Here is a 19,109-nt window from a genome sequence, read left to right on the forward strand (position 1 = left end):
TGTATATAATATCATTGGTCTTTTTATAATTTAATTATATTTAAATTCTACGCATCGATTATAAAAATTATATACAGTTAGTTTTATATGTTAAATTAAAAACTAAATATAATTAAAAAAACGGCTAGTATTATCACATAAATATTTATATACAAGAGCAAGAGGAGATAGTTTCAAGATCTTAGTTTGATTCCCAGATAAATAGGAGACTTAGTACATATTTAACGAATCAAAGATTGATGTTTTGTTGCATGATAATATAGTTAATAGGAAAGGCTTAATCTCGGGCCTTGGGCCAATAATGTAAGAGGCCTTTTTAGGGTGGATAATTAGCATAGTTTAAGAGCACTTAGAATCAATTAGAAACCTGACACTAATGTTAAACATGGCCCTCATGATTTGGCCAAGATGTACAGGTTTTCAAGTTATTGATGTTAAAGATGCCACTCCACTACAATGCATCATTAAGCACAAACACCAACTCTTTAGATTAACTTTAATACCATCTGTTAGCCAACTAATCCAAGCTCTCACATGTTTACAATCAAAGAAGCAAAAGCTGAAAGGCTCAAAAAGGAGGTACAGATTCACACAGCTAAGGTTGATCATAACTAGTAGTTAGCAAAGCTTATTTGGATGCCAACCAATTCCAAGATGGCACCATTAAATGACAATCACGGTTTACATCAAAGCACTGCAAGTAATATTGCACTCCTGAATGCATTTAATGTGGATTAGGTAAGAGCACTAAAAATACGATGACAGTGGTAAAAAAAAAAGTGTACCTAAGATTCGATACCATCCTTAATGGTTTCAATAACTTGGTCTGAAATTTTCAATCAATGCTAAATTTTGTTTCTCACAGTTAGATGCGCATTGATTATGCCGACACTAATCCAACTTTTATTTACCAATATCAGTAGTACTATGAATAGTAATTTGCAAGTCATTGCTTCATGGAAGAGAAGTGAAGAGAAGAGGAGAGAAGTGAATTCAATAGTACTATTAAGTCTCTGACTCCTCTTCTCGTAAAGCTTCCTAATTTATATTTGGTACCTGAAATGGTACAATATATATAAATGTGACAATCGTCTTGCAATTGCTTCCAAATTCAACAAGCACACACCAATAAATTCACAATTAACAATTCCTCTAATTCCCACCATCTCATTTATGATACCACCATCACCTCTCTCTCTCTCTCTCTCTCTCTCTCTCTCTCTCTCTGGAGCATTGGAGGTTTTCTTCTTATTTAAATCCTCATTGCTCTCAGTGTCTCACTCACACTCCACATGCAACCCAAAGAGCTTCAGCTTTGTGTTGTCTGGCTGTCTTGCATGATCCATTCAAATGGACAACAAGGGAGCATCTTTTGTTTCTCCAAGCCCAAGGCCTAAAAAATGGAGTCTTTTTTATGCCTGAGGTGCTGCTCATCAACCCATGCTCTCTTGTTTCCCAGGTTATGTGGCTCTTCACGATGGAAGAGTTTTTCTTCGTCTTTTTGACTCTCTTTGGTTTCTAATAACTTTCTTCTCTAAATGGGTCTTGGGTCTATTGCTTGCTTCCTCTCTCTAGCGCTTTTGTTTACATGCTTGGCCTCTCAGGAGCTGAACACAGATGGGTTCTTTGTGTCGGGTTTCGTTCAGAAGATGGGAGGAGTCATCCCTACCTATCCCAATGGCTCTTCTCTTCCGGTTTGCTGCTGGGGAGGGGTTTCTTGCGATGCCCAGATGGAGAAAGTTGTCACCTTGGTGGCTTCTGGCCTTGGGCTTTCTGGTCCCATTCCTGAGAGCACCATTGGCAAACTCACCAAGCTCCGATCTTTGGATCTCAGCAACAATAGCATCACTGCGCTCTCTTCGGATTTTTGGGAATTGGGTGGTTCTCTGAAGAATCTAAACCTCTCGCTCAACCACATTAATGGGTCTCTCTCCAACAACATCGGCAACTTTGGGCAATTGGAAAGCTTGGATCTTTCTGGCAACAAGCTGTTTGACGAAATTCCAATGGCATTGGGCTCTATTGCAAGCTTGAGAATACTCAACCTCAGCGGCAATAAATTTGAAGGCAACATTCTTAGTTCCATACTTGGGTGCAATTCGTTGGTTTCCATTGATTTCTCAAGCAATATGCTTAATGGTACTATCCCAGAAGATCTAGGCACTTCATTAAAAAGTCTAAAGGCCTTGAACCTTGCTGGTAATAGGATCAGTGGTAGTTTGCCAGATTTGTCAGGGTTGGAATATCTCGCGTATCTCAATCTTTCTGGCAATATGCTTCAAGGTTCAGTTCTCAGGGTGTTTCGGGAGCCTTTGCAGATAATAGACTTGAGCAATAACCAGTTCCATGGAACGATTTCTCAGGTAAATCTCACCTCTAGTTATTATAATGGGTCTTCTTTGGTTTATCTTGATTTATCCATGAACAAATTTGTGGGAGAGTTCTTCAGCGATTTGTGGCGAGTTCCATCGCTTAAACATATCAATCTTGCATTCAATAATTTTTCAAATCAGAAATTCCCTGAGTTAAAAGAGTTCTCTGGGTTGGAATATCTTAACTTATCTAAAACTAGTCTCAGCGGCCAAATTCCTCCCGAGTTCTCCCAGTTGATCAACTTGAAGACATTAGACCTATCACAGAACTATATCACAGGTCAGGTTCCTGATTTGAGCAATGAAAAACTCGAAGTCCTAGACCTTTCAGTGAACAACCTCACTGGTGAAATTCCAGAGTCTCTTAAGAAGCATTTATCCACTATGGAAAGATTCAATTTCTCCTACAACAACCTTACCCTCTGTGCTGCTCAATTCTCACCCCAAACTCTCAGTACAGCATTCATAGGATCAAAAAACAACTGCCCGGTTGCAGTGAATCCGGATGACATCAGAAGTAAGGAAACAAAACGTAAAGAGCTCAGGCTTGCATTGGCCATAGCCCTCACAGTCTTCTTCTTAGTAGTAGGGTTAGCATGTACTGCTTTTGGGTGCAGAAATGGGAGCAGGTCATGGGCAGTCAAGCAGCAACTGTCATACAAGGAAAAGCAGAATATTTCAGATGCATGTTCCGTTCAGACAGAACCGACGACATGGGTTACAGGGGTCAAGCATGCTACATCAGTCCCTGTTGTCATATTTGAGAAGCCATTGTTGAATTTTACCTTCGCAGACCTCTTGGCGGCAACTTCCAACTTTGATAAGGGAACGTTGTTAGCAGAAGGGAGATTTGGACCAGTCTATAGAGGATTTCTTACGGGAGGAATTCAGGTAGCAGTGAAGATAATGGTCCATGGATCCACAATGGAGGACCAGGAAGTGGCAAGAGAACTCGAGCGGCTCGGGCGGATCAAGCATCCCAATATCGTTCCCTTGACTGGTTACTGCTTAACCGGGGATCAGCGAATTGCCATCTATGATTACATGGAGAATGGGAACCTACAGAATTTGCTTCACGATCTACCTTTAGGACTCCAAACAACTGAGGATTGGACTACCGATACATGGGAAGACAGCAATATCAATGCCCAAAATATCACATCTGAAGGAACAGCGACATGGAGATTCAGGCATAAGATTGCATTGGGTGCAGCAAGAGCATTGGCTTTCCTTCATCACGGTTGCATCCCTCAGATAGTTCACAGAGATGTGAAGGCAAGCAGCATCTATTTCGACTCAGCAATGGAGCCTAGATTAGCCAATTTTGGGCTGTCGAAGATTGCAGGGACTAGTTTGGAGAATGAATCCTCTCAAGGATTGCTTGGATATGCTCCCCCAGAGCTCTCCGATGCAGAGAATGCTGCAGGGACAACGAAATCTGATGTCTACAGTTTCGGAATTGTGCTATTCGAGCTTATCACAGGAAAGAAGCCACTGGGGGATGAGTACCCTGAGAAGGAGACTAGTCTGGTAAGTTGGGCAAGAGCAATGGTGAAAAAGAACCAGGCTTCAAGCATAATTGATCCAAAGATTTGCGAAACCGGATCGGAGAAACAGATGGAAGAAGCCTTGAGAATTGCTTATCTATGTACTGCAGACTTGCCATCAAAGAGGCCAGCAATGCAGCAAATAGTTGGGCTCTTGAAAGATATCGAGCCAACTGCTGCTCTTCACTGAACTAAGTTCTGAGCTAAAGAACTTGTACACAGTTTTTAAAGTTGTCAATGTTCATTGTAACCTTTTTCTACTTCCATCTGTTGCAATGCAATTGCTACTCCTTTCAACTGTTTGAGTACATATATATATATACGCACGGTTTGTTTAAGCTACCAAACAAAGGATATGATGCTATTCCCTTTAGTTTAGTATAATAGTTTTTATGGTGAAGTTTGTATAGCTTCATCAATGATCAAGGTGCTCATCCTCTCTCAAATTGACACCATGATGAACTTTTAAGGGATGCAAAATGAGTAATTAATGACTCTTTTCATACTGATGCAAAATCTTTCTAGATCAAGCCCTATGTAATTTTAGAGAATTTAGAATAAATTTTCTATTGGAATAACACTATATTTTAGAAATTTTGTGCTTAAGAAACTGTCTTTAGATTATTTGTAATTCATTTTATCGGATCGGATCCATACTGTACCCGGATCCGAACCGAATCAGGACAAACGAAAGTGGAACAAACCTGACAACTCTGAAGACCACACACGACACCCGTTACTCTGCTGAGGTCAATCCTTCCCCCACGAAACGGGTAACGGACGTTAGTAAGCCGTCAATTATCCTCTATAGCCGTGTCCTTCTCTAGCCTTCCAGGTCCTCTTCAACATTAATGGACGTTAATAACGGCTCTTAACTGCAACCCATTGTGGTCAATCCCCGTCAAAGCCAAAACTAACCCCCTCTCTTCTTTCGACTTCGGAGAAGCTCGAAACCCTAGGAGAGGAGCGATTCTCGAGGCTTACATGACGGAGGAGAAGCCGAGCTCGGCGTCGCCGCTGCCGGAGAAGAAGATTGGAGCCGGAGGCGGCGGAGGAAGCGATGCGGCTCCGGTGCCTCCCTCGCCGGCAGATCGCGGATCCGAGGCGAAGGAGGGTTTTAGCGGCGATGGGAGGTCGTTCTCGCAGCTGCTCGCCGGGGCGATGGGGTCTCCGCGGCCGGGGATCGTCGCCGTGCCAGTGGTGGCGGTGCCGTGCTTCTTGGCGCCTGCGCCCGCGGGGCTGATCGAGCCGCCCGGGTTTAAGGTTGGTGTCGTCCAAATACTTCTTCCGCTCTGATTTCCCAAGTTTACTGGTGTGATTTCTAATTTTGTGAGCCTAGGGTTTGAATTTTACTGCCTGGATGTCTAATTTTGGGTTTTGCGGGAAATTCGTTTTTTTATAACTGTAGCGCTAGCTTAGGGAATTGGCTCTTACGGGCAAATTCTATTTTCTTTTCTTTTCTCTAACTGGAGCTTTCTTAGGGGTGTTTTTGACTTATTTGTAGGTTTTTTTTTTGTTTTGCTTCTTCTAGGTTGAGAGGTGTAAACTTTTGAGTTGTTTATGTTTGAAGTTGGGGTTTTGATAGTTTAAAATTATAAACGGAAAACTAAATTTGCCTAATAATTATTTCTGATAGAAAAGAGCATACCTTGCAGTCAGTTTTGTCATAACAGGAATTCAATTGGGAAATAATAATTTGATTCTTGACTTGGTAATCACATGCTTATCTCCGCTACCGTTAGCAGAATATCCCAATTATCCTTCGTTGTATGCTTTGGCTAGTTTTATATATGCACGCATGATTGGCTTCATGAATCAAACTATATAAATTGAGACTGATTTACACTTCTATAATGGACGCCCGGCATGATGTCAGCCCTTAAAGACAGTGCTGATTTATGCTGAAATATGACGAGATATATGAGAAGTAGTATTAGGTTCTTACTTCCAAAATTTGACTTGTATCCTTCTCATTAGTCGTCGTCTATAAGTTCTCATTTTCTTATAAAAACCAGCATTTCTTACCAGTGGCGTGGAATTATCTTTTTCTGGTTATTGTGCTCTGCCAGTCAATGTTCTTTTTATTTGTTAGATAGGAGTTGGCCTAACGTCTATGAGGTAACAGTTGCTGATAAAAGCTTTCTGTAGAACTGATTTCAATTTTATTTCTTACCCTCTTTGTGATGCTTATAGTTGTTTATGTTGCCTTAATTTGAATTTCAAAATTAGGGCCAATTTGCAATGACTCATCAAGCAGTCTTGGCTAGTGTGACGGCTCAGGCTCAGATGCAGTTGCAAGCATCCAATCCATCTTCATCAGAATTATTAGCAAGTTCATTTCCACATCCTAAGGTGCCTGCTGCCAGCCCTATTCCACTGAAAGTCCGGTCGCCCCCATTACCTGATGAATCATGTATCACAGAGTCAGTGAAAACACCTTCATCTGACCAGAAATCACAATCTGCTCATATTGCTATAAATACAACAGCAGGTGATGGTTACAATTGGAGGAAATATGGTCAGAAGCAAGTAAAGAGTAGTGAGAATTCCCGGAGCTATTATAGATGCACGACTTCTGGATGTTCGGTCAAAAAGAAGGTTGAGAATTGCCCAGATGGTCGTATTGTTGAAATAATATACAGAGGTACACACAACCACGAACCACCTCAGAAACCCAGACACTCAAAAGAGAGAGGGCCTCAACATGGTGGGCCTTCAGGAGAGAATGAAATCTTGCAACATCCAAGTAGTGAACCTAATGAGTCAGATAATTCAGCAAGCAAGACTGAACAGAGTATTGGCCATGAAACTCCTGAACGACAGTTGTACTGCTCAAGTGATTGTGAAGGGGATCCTGATAGTAAGACTGAAGAAGATCCTGATGAGGGACGAGAACCAAAACGAAGGCAAGTTGTACTGTTGTACTAATCATAGTACATCATTTCTCATAGTATGATTAAGTTAATAAGGTGTACTGATTTCCTATGCATTTTGTAAGCAGAATGACTGAAAGCACTACACCTAATTCAGCATCAGTTCACAAAACAGTTAGGGAACCGAAAATTGTTGTCCAAACTGCATGCACTGCGGGAAATGTTAGTGATGGCTATAGGTGGCGTAAATATGGGCAGAAAATTGTGAAGGGAAATCCGAATCCGAGGTGCGTTGTAACTCTATGCTTTGTGAATTTCTGTATCAACTTATGATTTTGGACATTAGGCTTCTACTCTTTCCTGACACACTGTCCAAATTTTCTTGCTTCACTAGAAAGAAAAGTTAAGATGATGATACCTCATATTTAGTGCATTTTAAGAAGATTACATCTCATTTGATACATATACATCTTCTTTCATTATCTGAGGACTTAGTTGACCTCTTAGCGGGTGGTGCCTTTTCTCCTATCTTTCTAGTGTCTGTGAAGGTTCTAGATTCTTGTATGCTATCACAGTAAGGAGGTGCAAAGTTTGATGTTTGGGCATTATGCCAGCAGCAAACCCTTAGGCCACATGCCAAGATGGCGTCAACGTGGAATGTGCTCGTAGGCATGCCCAAAGAATGGATAAATATTTGTGACAGACTGTTAATCTGGTGTCAACTCATTGAAAAATTGTTATAAATTTATAATATTCCAAGGAATGAGACATCAGGGAAGAGAATCACTTGCCAAGAAACATGTAAGATAATACGGTAAGTAGATTAACTAGAGTTATCTACCTTATTGCCACATTGGCTCTTGCAACCAAGGAGCAGGCCTTCTTCTAGATATAGAGAGGATCTAATTAGAGGAGGAAGATATTTGCTTTGATATGGAATTCTCAGTTTTGTGAGAACAATCTAAGGATCCAAAACAGCAAAATCCATGAATAAGCGAAACAGAATTCATCATTTTATGAGAAAAGCATGGTCCTTGCATTTCTTTCTATCAGGGAAGTTTCAGTATATGAGGTAATTGACATCAAGTGATGTAGTTGTATTGAAGATATCAATTTTTAGTGCAGAATATATTTACTTGGGACTCCTTTCCTCTTATGAACCAATAGACATTATATCTGATGCGAATGTGTCATGAGATTTTTTTTTTCCTTTTTCTAAATCAATAAGGCCAAAATTTTCTTAATCCGCTGCACTTTTACATCAATCATCATGGTATGTAGGTATCTTTAGTAATTGATACTTGATTTGCTTAAGATGAAACCAAATTGTTATTTTATACACTTTTTTGCATTGCGGTTTTTTTTAATCTTCCTCACAATTCAATAATGTGATGTATTATTGGTCCCATTATTATTTTTACAACTTTGTATATCTCCTATCTTTCTAGTAACGAGGTGATCTTTTTTTTTTCCCTTCAATCATTTGACATCCTTTTGGATATTGTTAATGATACTAGGTGACCAAGCTAATTATATGCCCTGCAGTGCAAAAGCAGTATGCTTTTGGTTATACATTTTTCTTTAAGCTCAACCACATGAACATGTATATTGGTTTTCATGTCCAAAAGTTATAATCAAATAGCTGATTTGACAAGTTCATGGATGAAATACCTATTAAAACCTCATATCCCAGTGATGAAGCCATTTCTCCCTAGCTTTGTATGAGGCTTTCAAGCCTACGTCCAACTATTTGGAATCTCATCTAATAATTCAATATCTTTGATTTCTTTTATCTTATCTAGTTCCACGAATCTGCAACGCTATTTTTTTTGCAGGACCATTTCAGTGTAATGTTTTGTACAGAGTTCTTAATTGAGCTGTTGAGGTTGAAAAGATCTTCTTGCCACTATGACTATGTTTTACAATATTATTGCACATGAGGGTACAATAGCAATATTTCAATTGCTATAATCAAACCCAAGGAAGTGAGGTTTAAAGGCCTTCATGAGAATTTCTAAATAGTATTAGGCTAGCTTGACATGGGAGGTTAGATATTGATCATGTTTTTAGATGAACTTATGATATTAAAATGTATATTGGCCCGATTTCATGTTCACTTGAGTATTATATTCTATCCAAGTGAAGCAGATATATGCATTAAGTAGCTCTTATTACTATTTTGTCACTGTAATACTGCTTCAGTTATATTTTATCTGATCCTTCAATGTCCACAACCAGAAGCTACTACCGGTGTACCCATGATGGCTGTCCTGTTCGTAAGCATGTCGAGAAAGCATCTGGTGATGTGGAAGCTATTGTTATAACATATGAAGGCAAACACAACCATGACCTACCAACCAAAACTTGCAGTGAGTCGAAAGGTAGTGCACTTCCCTTGATTACAGCAACACCTGCAGCAGGTGAAAGCCCTATTAGATCAAGTTCTTTATCAGATTGTAAACCTGCAAAAGAGACACTAGCAGAGGTGGAGGGAAAATCATCTGGTAACAAGGCCCTAGAACTTGGAGGTAAGAAGGCATTGGAATCTGCTCAAACTCTTCTAAGTATTAGCTTTGATTCATCCTCTGGAGATGGTGGTGACAGAACGAGTACTGATGGCACGAGGCATCCTCTTGTCAACGAAAGCTCTGCTGCAGTTCCAGTCCAAAATACTTAACAAGATTGACAGAATTTTAATTTATGTTAGTGTTGCCAGCTTCTTGTTGTACTTGCTCTTGTATAGTCTCTTATGGCATCCTTGATAGAAGATGACAGAACATATAATTGGAGGAGCATCATCGGTCTAAATATCCAAGTGCTTCAAGTTATATACCAGTGTTGTTCCAATGCCATGGAAAACCCTATACATTGTATAATTTCTATATTGTCACTGAACGCAATTAAACAGATAGTCCAGCTTATAATGGAGTGTAGTTGTACAATTTCTTGGCAAGGAAACAGAAAGCTGGTGTAGATCAATTTGTTCTTTTTACTACAGTAACTGCCTTATTTAGCTTCATCTAAGGTTGTTTCTGATCATTTCTTTCTGTATAATGACAAACCATTGTTGAAGGGCAACTTTAATGTGATTGTTTGCAATATCCTGTTGAAATGAAGCATATATATAGCTTCTTCATGCTTGTTTTCTGTCTACTACTCCGCAATCTTCTGAAATAAGCTGAACAGGTCATACTTTGAAGTTGATAACACTTAATCTCAGATTACTGACATCATATTTCTTTTCTATATAATACTATGGTTGACTTGAAGGATACATGGCTAAGTATTAGTAGCGGCAGATCCATCATATGTTACTAAACCAAGTTTTTCCTCTTCCCTAACTACTATCTCACATGGTCCTAACCAATTTCTATCAGATGATAGGTTTACAAATGGACCCAATTTGACATATAAATAGGTAGATCCAGATCCCATGCCTAATAACAGGCACAAGCCGTCCTTATTGCTTAAATTTGACTCAACAACAAGTCAATAAGAAATTACCAAATATATGCAACTTGCATCAAATTGCTGCTACTCGAATAATTTGGTACTAAATCGATTGCCCATTTCTAAGTTTAGGATACAAGAGTTTGATTAAGTATAGTCATTAGTTATATAAGATTAAAAGAAGTTAGTAATATAATTTAGAATTAACTCTACTTAGCTTATTTTATATATTTTATGAACTTTTTTTAGTACACAGACTCTTTAGACTATTGAAACTTCTGATCTCGACATTACATTATTGACCGATACGATTAAAAAAGAAGATAGAAATGATCTTCTACATTAACATTTCTATATTTTTTTCCTCTAAAATAAAGGCATAAATATTTTAAATCAACTCTTTGTTTGAGACACACGATAAATTATGAATAAAAATGATGATCTAAACTATTGAAATATTTTATAAAAATATTTTGTTTATATTAAATTTTTTTTCTCCAAATCTATTCGTGTGTGTCATATGATTAATTTATGAACAGAAATGAATGATGATTCAGTATCTAACTGAAATTATAGATAAAATAAAAAAATAAATAAATTCTTGGTTACGTTCTCAGCACTACATTGCATGGACGTCTTACTTCCAGTCCTCTAATGTTGGCTATGTCGTAATTTTATTGAAGCTTAGGGGCAAGTTGTTTATCATCTCCACCTCCATCTCCGCCAAACTCAACGCGATCCACGTGCCGTAGACCCAATCGGTGTTCCCGAGTTTTAAAATATTCCTCGCCTTGCTCGATTCGTCCCAATTTTCGCATAAATTTAAAATTCTCGAAGTGCGATTTGAGAGAGAAGACTTGAAGAGTTCTCAGATCCCAATCTCTTCTTCGTCGCCTCCGTCGTAGAAACCCTTGATTATCTCTCTCTACTGCTTCTCTCCTTGGATTTCTTCTCGCTCATTCAATGGAGATCACGCGATCGCCGAAGGTGCTCGCGTTGATCGCGGCGTTGCTGCTGCTCTTATCCGCCGCCACCCCGGCCGGCGGATTTTACCTGCCCGGCGTCTCTCCCGCCGATTTTCATAAGGTAATCGTCGGATCTCTTCTTGTTTCGCCTTCTGTTGATTAAATCTGGTGATGTTTATGCGAATTTACTGCGTCTGCGTCGCTTTGGATCTGGAGCTTCCGTTGATGCGTATGTTGGATTTGATGCTACTTGCGAGGAGATGGTGATCCTTGAATGTTGATGTGGGGATGGAGTTTCTACCCTTTTTTTTTTTTTTAAATCTTTTTTGCTCTACGTTTAGATCTGACTCTATAACTAACGAAATGGAATTAAATTTTTTTTTCTTTTACTTAGCTTGAGGTTCTTTGAGTATGTATGTCGAAGTTTACTCCAAACTTTTGAGATCGAGCATGGTAGTCAACAGTGAGGCCTCACTAATGTAAGAGTAGAATGGGATTTGCCCTAGTTTGCAATGGTTGGGGCAACTTTGTGAAGCCTTCGAGTTTAGGTCTCTATCAATGAGCCAATGGGATCTGTTTTTCGATTTTGATAAACATTATGTCACGTGAAATCCAATTTGGAGATGAATTGGCAGTTGAAACTTGGAAGTGGCTCAAAGTGGTCTGTTAAGAAACTCTAAACCAACAAAAATACTGTGCTGAGAGTCTGAGACCGTAGATTCCTGGAGATAAGAGATGGATGCAATAAATAATCCTAGGTTTGCACAAAACATAAGGGAGAAAAGAGAAAGAACGAACTGAGAAAAATAAGTAATAAGAGGAGAAAAAGGCAGTCACTTATAGCTTCAGAGCAGTTCCTCCATTACTACAAGCCTCAAATCTTTTCTAGCTATTGCTGGCCTTCTATTGGGATCTTGACTTGTCCCATAGAAAAAACACATTTGAGACCGATTGGACTATAATACATGAGAAGAACCTTTGATGTGTCATTGAACCAAACAAGGATCTAAAAGCACCAACTTGCTGAAAATTAGCATGGCTAGTCATGGCACATTATTATTATTGTAATAATTCATATTAGTCCTAATGATTACATTTTTTTTCTTACCTATTATCTCACCTATTTTATCTCATCTATTCAAACTTTTGATATCTTATTCAATCTACCTTGCTTTCATTTTACAACACATAATTTGTGCTCTGATTTTGGACAATTTCTGTGGCTGCAGAAAGATCCACTTCCAGTAAAGGTCAACAAGCTGACTTCTATAAAGACCCAGCTTCCATATTCCTATTATTCTCTCCCTTATTGTCGGCCGGATACTATAGTTGACAGTGCGGAAAATCTTGGGGAAGTGCTTCGTGGTGATCGAATTGAAAATTCTCCTTATGTGGTTAGTTCCCATATGATGTATTATGGTTATTTTTTCTCTTGCTTAGTATTTCTAACATCCATGTTTGTCTTTAACTATGTATTTACTCATTGCAGTTTGAGATGAGAGAGCCCCAAATGTGTCAGATTGTCTGCAAGACCACTGTTAGTGAGAAAGAAGCAAAGGATCTTCAGGAGAAGATAGAGGATGAATATCGAGTCAACATGTAAGACTACTATTTCTTTGCAATCCAAAAAAATATGCATAAGACTAACCTTGGACTAAAATATTCCACAGGATTCTTGACAATCTACCACTAGTCGTTCCTATTAAAAGACAGGAACACGATTCCGCCGTCTTTTATCAGCATGGTTTTCATGTTGGTGTCAAAGGCCAATATTCTGGGGTATGTAGATCTTCCATTAAAAGTTCATATGAATCTGTAATAGAAGTGCCATATTTTCTAGGAGTCGAGTACTTTTTAATGTCAAAGATGCTCTTATTGTAGAGCAAGGAGGAGAAGCACTTCATCCATAATCACTTGTCATTTCTGGTAAAGTATCACAAGGATGTACAAACGGACCTTGCTAGGATTGTGGGCTTTGAGGTTAAACCATTCAGGTACATCTCAGTTTTAAGAGTTGATATATTGTCTTTGATACTGGTTTTTGAACCAAAAATTAAAAAAATATTTGTATCCAGTGTGAAACATGAGTATGAAGGAGAGTGGAATGGTAAAAAGACTCGCCTGAGCACCTGCGATCCTCATGCAAAACGTTCAGTTATGAACTCTGATTCTCCGCAGGAGGTCGAAGCTAAAAAGGATATCATATTCACATATGATATAGAGTTTCAGGTAGCATTTTCAATAAAAGCTTAATTTAACATGTTTGTGGTGCAATTCCATACCTTCAGCAATAGTATGTAATGGAATTTTGTATACTAGAATACCATGATCCAGTGTGATGTTTATCATTTTTTCATCCTTCCAAAATTGCAGGACAGTGAAATTAAATGGGCATCTCGCTGGGATACTTATCTGCTGATGACAGATGATCAAATCCACTGGTTCTCTATTGTTAATTCTCTGATGATTGTTCTCTTCCTATCGGGAATGGTGGCGATGATTATGCTTCGGACACTATACAGAGATATTTCCAAATACAATCAGCTGGAAACTCAGGAAGAAGCCCAAGAAGAAACAGGATGGAAGCTTGTCCATGGTGATGTGTTCAGACCCCCATCTAACTCAGATTTACTGTGTGTCTATGTCGGAACTGGTGTCCAGTTCTTTGGTATGCTGCTTGTGACCATGATATTTGCACTCCTCGGCTTTCTTTCTCCATCAAACAGAGGAGGATTGATGACTGCTATGCTCTTACTATGGGTCTTCATGGGTCTGTTTGCTGGGTACTCCGCTGCACGACTCTATAAGATGTTTAAGGGTTCAGAATGGAAAAAAATCACCCTCAGGACAGCTTTCATGTTCCCCGGCATTGTGTTTGGTATTTTCTTTGTCCTCAATGCTCTTATCTGGGGAGAAAAGTCTTCAGGTGCTGTACCTTTCACCACGATGTTTGCTCTTGTACTGCTTTGGTTTGGCATCTCAGTGCCCCTTGTGTTTGTGGGAAGTTATATTGGTTTCAAGAAACCTGCCATTGAGGATCCAGTGAAGACAAACAAAATACCAAGGCAAATCCCTGAACAGGCCTGGTACATGAACCCGATCTTCTCAATACTGATAGGAGGCATTCTTCCGTTTGGGGCTGTTTTCATAGAGCTATTCTTCATTCTCACCTCGATTTGGCTGAACCAGTTCTACTATATTTTCGGGTTCCTCTTTGTTGTGTTCGTCATCCTCATCGTCACCTGTGCTGAGATCACAATTGTGCTCTGCTATTTCCAGCTGTGCAGTGAGGATTATTCGTGGTGGTGGAGGTCGTATTTGACCTCTGGATCTTCTGCTCTCTATCTCTTCCTCTACGCGACATTCTACTTCTTTACAAAGTTGGATATTACAAAGCCAGTGTCTGGTATTCTTTACTTTGGCTACATGCTTATTGCGTCGTATGCCTTTTTCGTGTTGACTGGCACTATTGGTTTCTACGCATGCTTCATATTCACAAGGTTGATCTACTCCTCTGTGAAAATTGACTAGAAGTTATTCGTACAAGGCAGCATACGAGAAGGCCACATGGATCGCTCAAAATCCGGCATATGGCTTCAGCTTTGAGCTCAAGCTCTGTGTGGCTTAATGTGAAGCGGGGATTAGTTTCTTTTTTGTCGGTAAAACTAAGGTAGATTGCCACTTCATTACATCTGTAGTTAATCTTTAATGTTCTTTATGATCATGAATGATGCTAAACATTGGTTTAAGAATTACTGGTTCATATACATCGTTCTGCAGAGCTCTTCAATCTATTGCAGAAAAATATGTACTCATTTTTGAAAATTCAAACTACTTTGGCTTGATTGCTTGATTAAACTTTTGCACTCATAGACCTTTTGTTGTTCCTAGCAGTTCTACGTTCGGTTTTAGAATAGTCGTCGTAGATGATTAGCACTGAAAAAAGTTTCTATTTGCAAAAGAAATATATTCTATTTGAAATAGTGTTCTTCAGACTTTCAGAATTAGTGTGATTGTTTTTTTTACCATCATACAAAGTGAAAAAAAAAAAAAGATCATTTAAAAAGAGCTAACAGCTGTTTTTAGAACATAATCTCTTCTTTTGACTGGAAAAGGAGTTCAATCTGATCAAAGTGGCGACATTGCTAGAACAAGAAAAGGCTGCACCTCAGGACTAGCCCTAGCATGAGCTAAATAGCCTGCCTGGTACTACGAGAGAAGTGAAAAACTCAAACACAGTTCCAAATTTAATATTTGTTGTTAAATTCAAACTCGAAATAATCATACAATATATGTCTCTTTAAATCATCTGATTGCACTTCCATTAAATCATCTGGTTAGACAACTCTAATATTACCCATGTACTATTATTCAATTAAATAAGAGAAGAAAAAAAAAAGAAAAGAAGGAAAAGTTGAAAGATAATATTTTTGTATTCTTATTTCTCTCCTCTTGGTTTGATTCATAAGAAAACAAATAAAAAAGTAAGGCCTCATCGGGCCTCTGTCCCCCCATATTATTCCATTCACTTTCTTGGCTACCGTGTAAGCAAAAGCCAGCAAATGTGTATTGGCTCCGTACCTGACACGCCACTAATAATCCCCCTTCCTCCAAACTAATGCCATTATACCTAATTCAAAAATAAAAACTTACCTTAGTAATAATATATTAATTATAAAATAACAAACTATTATCTTTTTTTTTATAATTATTTCTTCTTTCTCTTAAATAAGGTCTAAATTCGTCATCGAAAAAATCTATTATTTTACAAGTTTTGCATAGTTAAGGAGTCAACATATATAAAAAATTAATAATAAGTATGTTTAGCATTAAAGGAAAAGGTGGTCGTAGTGGAGAGTGCACGCTGATGCAATCCACTGTTACTTAGTTTTAATGCGTTGTGAGAAGTCAAAGTCAGATGGATACTAGATTGGGCTTTTTTTTAACTTTACCTATTTGTTTGCTTTGAATTTGATCCAAGTTAAAAGACGATGGTTTTATTTGTTAAAAGGATACTCCACGAGAAGTGTTTCTTAAACTCCCAGATGAGGATATTGTGAGCAGTTTGAATAGTCTGGTGATTGCATGAGATGAGGTACATAAAATATAGTAGTACTCATCGATAATATTTAGCAAAACAAAAAGTCTTCAAATTGATTTGAATTACGAATCAGAGTTTTTTATTTATTACAAGGCAAATATTTCTTTCATATTTAGAGTGAGAAGGAAAAATAAAAAAAAGAACAAAGAAAAGAAAATCTGCCAACATAATGATGAGCCAGAGAATGTAACAAATCCGAGAAGGCTAGGTGTTCCCCAAAATTTCCCAACTGTAAACCACCTTTTACTTTCCCACCATTCTCCTCTCTTTCATGTTCAACTCTCTTTCTTCTTCACTTCTCCAAAGTCTAATACCATGCCATCTCGCCTTCTACCTCCTCCTCCGCCTCTTCCACCTACCACCTCAATCCACCACCACCGCCAGCAGCACCACCTCCTCTTCCTCGTCGCGGCTTCCTCTGCTGCAGCCACCGTCTTCCTCCTCCTTGTACTATACCTCTACCTGTCCTTCCTCCGCCGACGCCCACCAACCCTCCCCCTCTCCAGCCCCTCACCCCCTCTCCTCCGCCGCTTCTCCTACCGCTCCCTCAGCCGGGCCACTGCCTCCTTCCACCACTCCCGCTCACTCGGCCGCGGCGCCTCCGCCTCCGTCTTCCTCGCCCACTTCCCCGCGGCGAAGACCGCCTCCTTTGCCGTCAAGGTCCTGCCTTCCTCGCCCCACAACCACGAGCTCCACCTCCTCTCCTCTCTCCCTTCCTCCCCCTTCGTCGTCTCCCTCCTCGGCTACTCCCTCCCTTCCTCCCCGCGCCGCCCTCTTCTCCTCGTCTTCGAGCTCATGCCCAACGGCTCTCTCCAAGATGCGCTCTTCTCCGACTCCGACTCCGACTCATCCTCCCTCGACTGGCCCACCCGCTTCGCCATCCTCCTCGACGTCGCTCACGCCCTCGCCTTCCTCCACCTCGAGTGCGACCCGCCCGTCGTCCACGGCGATCTCAAGCCCAGCAACGTCCTCCTCGGCTCCGACTTCCGTGCCAAGATCTCCGATTTCGGCCTCTCCCGCTTCAAAACCGATGATTCTGACTATTTAACGAGACCAAGTTGCGGTTACAAGGGAAAGGAGGTAGTTTGTGAGGTCTCCGACCACAGCAGGGAGTTGGGAGAGATTAAAGGTTGCACTTTTAAGGAAAAGGAGGCACCTTTGGAGGTTTCCGACCACAGTAGAGAGTTAGGTGAGGTCAAAAACGGCCAATGGGGAAAGGACTGGTGGTGGAAGCAAGATGGGAGTGGAGAATTGGATGCGAGAGATTACGTAACAGAGTGGATTGGAAGTCAGATTTGCCCTGAGAAGAACCCAGATTGGGACGACGACGACGGCGGCGGCGGCCGGAATCGCTCCCCTGGCCCTGACAAGAGCTCCGAGCTCGGGAGCTCGAGACAAGCCGAGAGGCCGGAAAAGAAGCAGAAGAGCTCAGAGATGAGAGAATGGTGGAAGGAGGAGTACTTCGCCGAGATCAGCCAGAAGAAGGAGCACTGCAACAAGAAGACCGGTCTCAAATGGCTGAGATCGATCAGCACGCACGCCGAGGATCACAGCGGAGACCTCAACTTCGGCAAGAGCTGGAAGAAGAAGAAGAGGAGCCGGTCGGCCGACAACAGCGATATGTTCAGCGGCGATCTTCTAAGCAGGGAGCTCAGCAGCACGACAAGCATGAGAGGGACCGTTTGCTATGTCGCGCCGGAGTCGGGCGGCGCAACCAGCCATTTGATGGAGAGAGCTGATATATACAGCTTCGGGGTCCTCATCCTCGTCGTCGTCTCCGGTCGGAGGCCACTCCACGTGCTACCGTCACCGATGAAGCTAGAGAAGGCTAATCTTATCAGTTGGTGTAGGCAATTGGCGAGAGCTGGCAATGTCTTAGAGCTCATGGATGAGAGATTGAAGGGTTGCTACGACAAGGAGCAAGCAACCCTTTGTATAAATTTGGCTCTTCTATGCTTGCAGAGATTGCCTGAGTTGAGACCAGAGAGTGGAGAGGTTGTGAAGATTCTGAAGGGAGAGATGGAACTTCCGGCGTCGTCAGCGGCTTCCGGCTTCGAGTTCTCGCCGTCGCCGCAAGCTATCAACTCGAGCAAATCAAGGCGGAAGATGTCAGCTGATGCTGTGTGAGATGAGTGCATGCAATTGTTCTACAAATGCCTCCTGAACTCTTAACAAGTTCTTCTTAGTCTTGTTTAACTGATCTATTTCTATGTGTATATATTGTTTTCTTTCTGTTCCTTTCCACCCATTAGAATGATAAAAATTTTTTTTGCTTCAACTTAAACTACTACAACTAATAAAGGATAAAATTTGTATGCATGCTTCTTTTCTCATGCTTGAGTCAATGCAAAAAACGAAAGCTACATCCACTTTTGATCAATTGTCTAAAAGTTTGATCTGCATGAACTTTGAATCAATCTCTTTTTGGGTTTGAATCTGAAATGGTTCTCACAAGATCTACTACTACTGGATGCCATAGTCCTGGACTTCAAAAAAAGCCAACTGATGTGGTCCTTGGCAACCGAGCACTTGCAACTTTCAAAGAGAGCACTTATGCCATAAAAGTACTTACTATAAAACTAAGGTGGGAGGGAGGGAGGGAAAGGGTCTTTGTACTTAAGTGCAAGTTGCCCCCACCTATGAAACCCATGGTCACATGCTGTGGTACAATTTGGTATCATCCAGAAAAGAGGCTATATAATTATACTTTCAGATTGAGTCTATCTAGGCAGAAGACTATTCCTTGATTTTGTCCACATTAATTGACTTCTTAGGCCTTGTTTGACATTGAAATAATCTTT

General features: G+C 40.3%; 4 protein-coding genes across 4 annotated transcripts; all 4 read left to right on the forward strand.

Moving 5' to 3' along the window:
- The first annotated feature begins 1,225 nt into the window (after positions 1-1,225).
- On the forward strand, positions 1,226-4,275 carry LOC140795200 (probable LRR receptor-like serine/threonine-protein kinase At2g24230). The gene is made up of 2 exons (XM_073147638.1): positions 1,226-1,423; positions 1,605-4,275. The coding sequence occupies exons 1-2, from the start codon at positions 1,415-1,417 to the stop codon at positions 4,107-4,109; spliced, it is 2,514 nt and encodes an 837-aa protein (XP_073003739.1). The 5' UTR covers positions 1,226-1,414; the 3' UTR covers positions 4,110-4,275.
- Positions 4,276-4,763: 488 nt separating this feature from the next.
- On the forward strand, positions 4,764-9,928 carry LOC140795197 (probable WRKY transcription factor 4). The gene is made up of 4 exons (XM_073147632.1): positions 4,764-5,182; positions 6,149-6,825; positions 6,921-7,079; positions 9,031-9,928. Exons 1-4 carry the CDS (start codon positions 4,904-4,906, stop codon positions 9,467-9,469), a joined length of 1,554 nt encoding a protein of 517 aa, XP_073003733.1. The 5' UTR covers positions 4,764-4,903; the 3' UTR covers positions 9,470-9,928.
- A 1,045-nt stretch (positions 9,929-10,973) lies between these two features.
- On the forward strand, positions 10,974-15,065 carry LOC140795598 (transmembrane 9 superfamily member 9-like). The gene is made up of 7 exons (XM_073148269.1): positions 10,974-11,328; positions 12,437-12,601; positions 12,697-12,806; positions 12,878-12,986; positions 13,089-13,201; positions 13,283-13,436; positions 13,581-15,065. The coding sequence occupies exons 1-7, from the start codon at positions 11,206-11,208 to the stop codon at positions 14,736-14,738; spliced, it is 1,932 nt and encodes a 643-aa protein (XP_073004370.1). The 5' UTR covers positions 10,974-11,205; the 3' UTR covers positions 14,739-15,065.
- A 1,446-nt stretch (positions 15,066-16,511) lies between these two features.
- Positions 16,512-18,539, forward strand: LOC140794707 (putative receptor-like protein kinase At1g80870). The gene has a single exon (XM_073146840.1). It carries the CDS (start codon positions 16,624-16,626, stop codon positions 18,433-18,435), a length of 1,812 nt encoding a protein of 603 aa, XP_073002941.1. The 5' UTR covers positions 16,512-16,623; the 3' UTR covers positions 18,436-18,539.
- The last annotated feature ends 570 nt before the right edge of the window (positions 18,540-19,109 follow it).

This window comes from Typha latifolia, chromosome 9 (genome assembly GCF_019914945.1).
Source record: "Typha latifolia isolate L0001 chromosome 9, TyphaL0001v2, whole genome shotgun sequence".
Lineage (NCBI taxonomy): Eukaryota > Viridiplantae > Streptophyta > Magnoliopsida > Poales > Typhaceae > Typha > Typha latifolia.

Coding starts and splice junctions, on each gene's coding strand:
- LOC140794707 (XM_073146840.1), top strand. CDS start 16,624: ATGCCATCTCGCCTTCTACCTCCTCCTCCGCCTCTTCCACCTACCACC.
- LOC140795197 (XM_073147632.1), top strand. CDS start 4,904: ATGACGGAGGAGAAGCCGAGCTCGGCGTCGCCGCTGCCGGAGAAGAAG. Junction 6,826..6,920: donor GGACGAGAACCAAAACGAAG/GCAAGTTGTACT, acceptor TTTTGTAAGCAG/AATGACTGAAAGCACTACAC. Junction 7,080..9,030: donor AAGGGAAATCCGAATCCGAG/GTGCGTTGTAAC, acceptor GTCCACAACCAG/AAGCTACTACCGGTGTACCC.
- LOC140795598 (XM_073148269.1), top strand. CDS start 11,206: ATGGAGATCACGCGATCGCCGAAGGTGCTCGCGTTGATCGCGGCGTTG. Junction 12,602..12,696: donor TTGAAAATTCTCCTTATGTG/GTTAGTTCCCAT, acceptor TACTCATTGCAG/TTTGAGATGAGAGAGCCCCA. Junction 13,437..13,580: donor CATATGATATAGAGTTTCAG/GTAGCATTTTCA, acceptor CCAAAATTGCAG/GACAGTGAAATTAAATGGGC.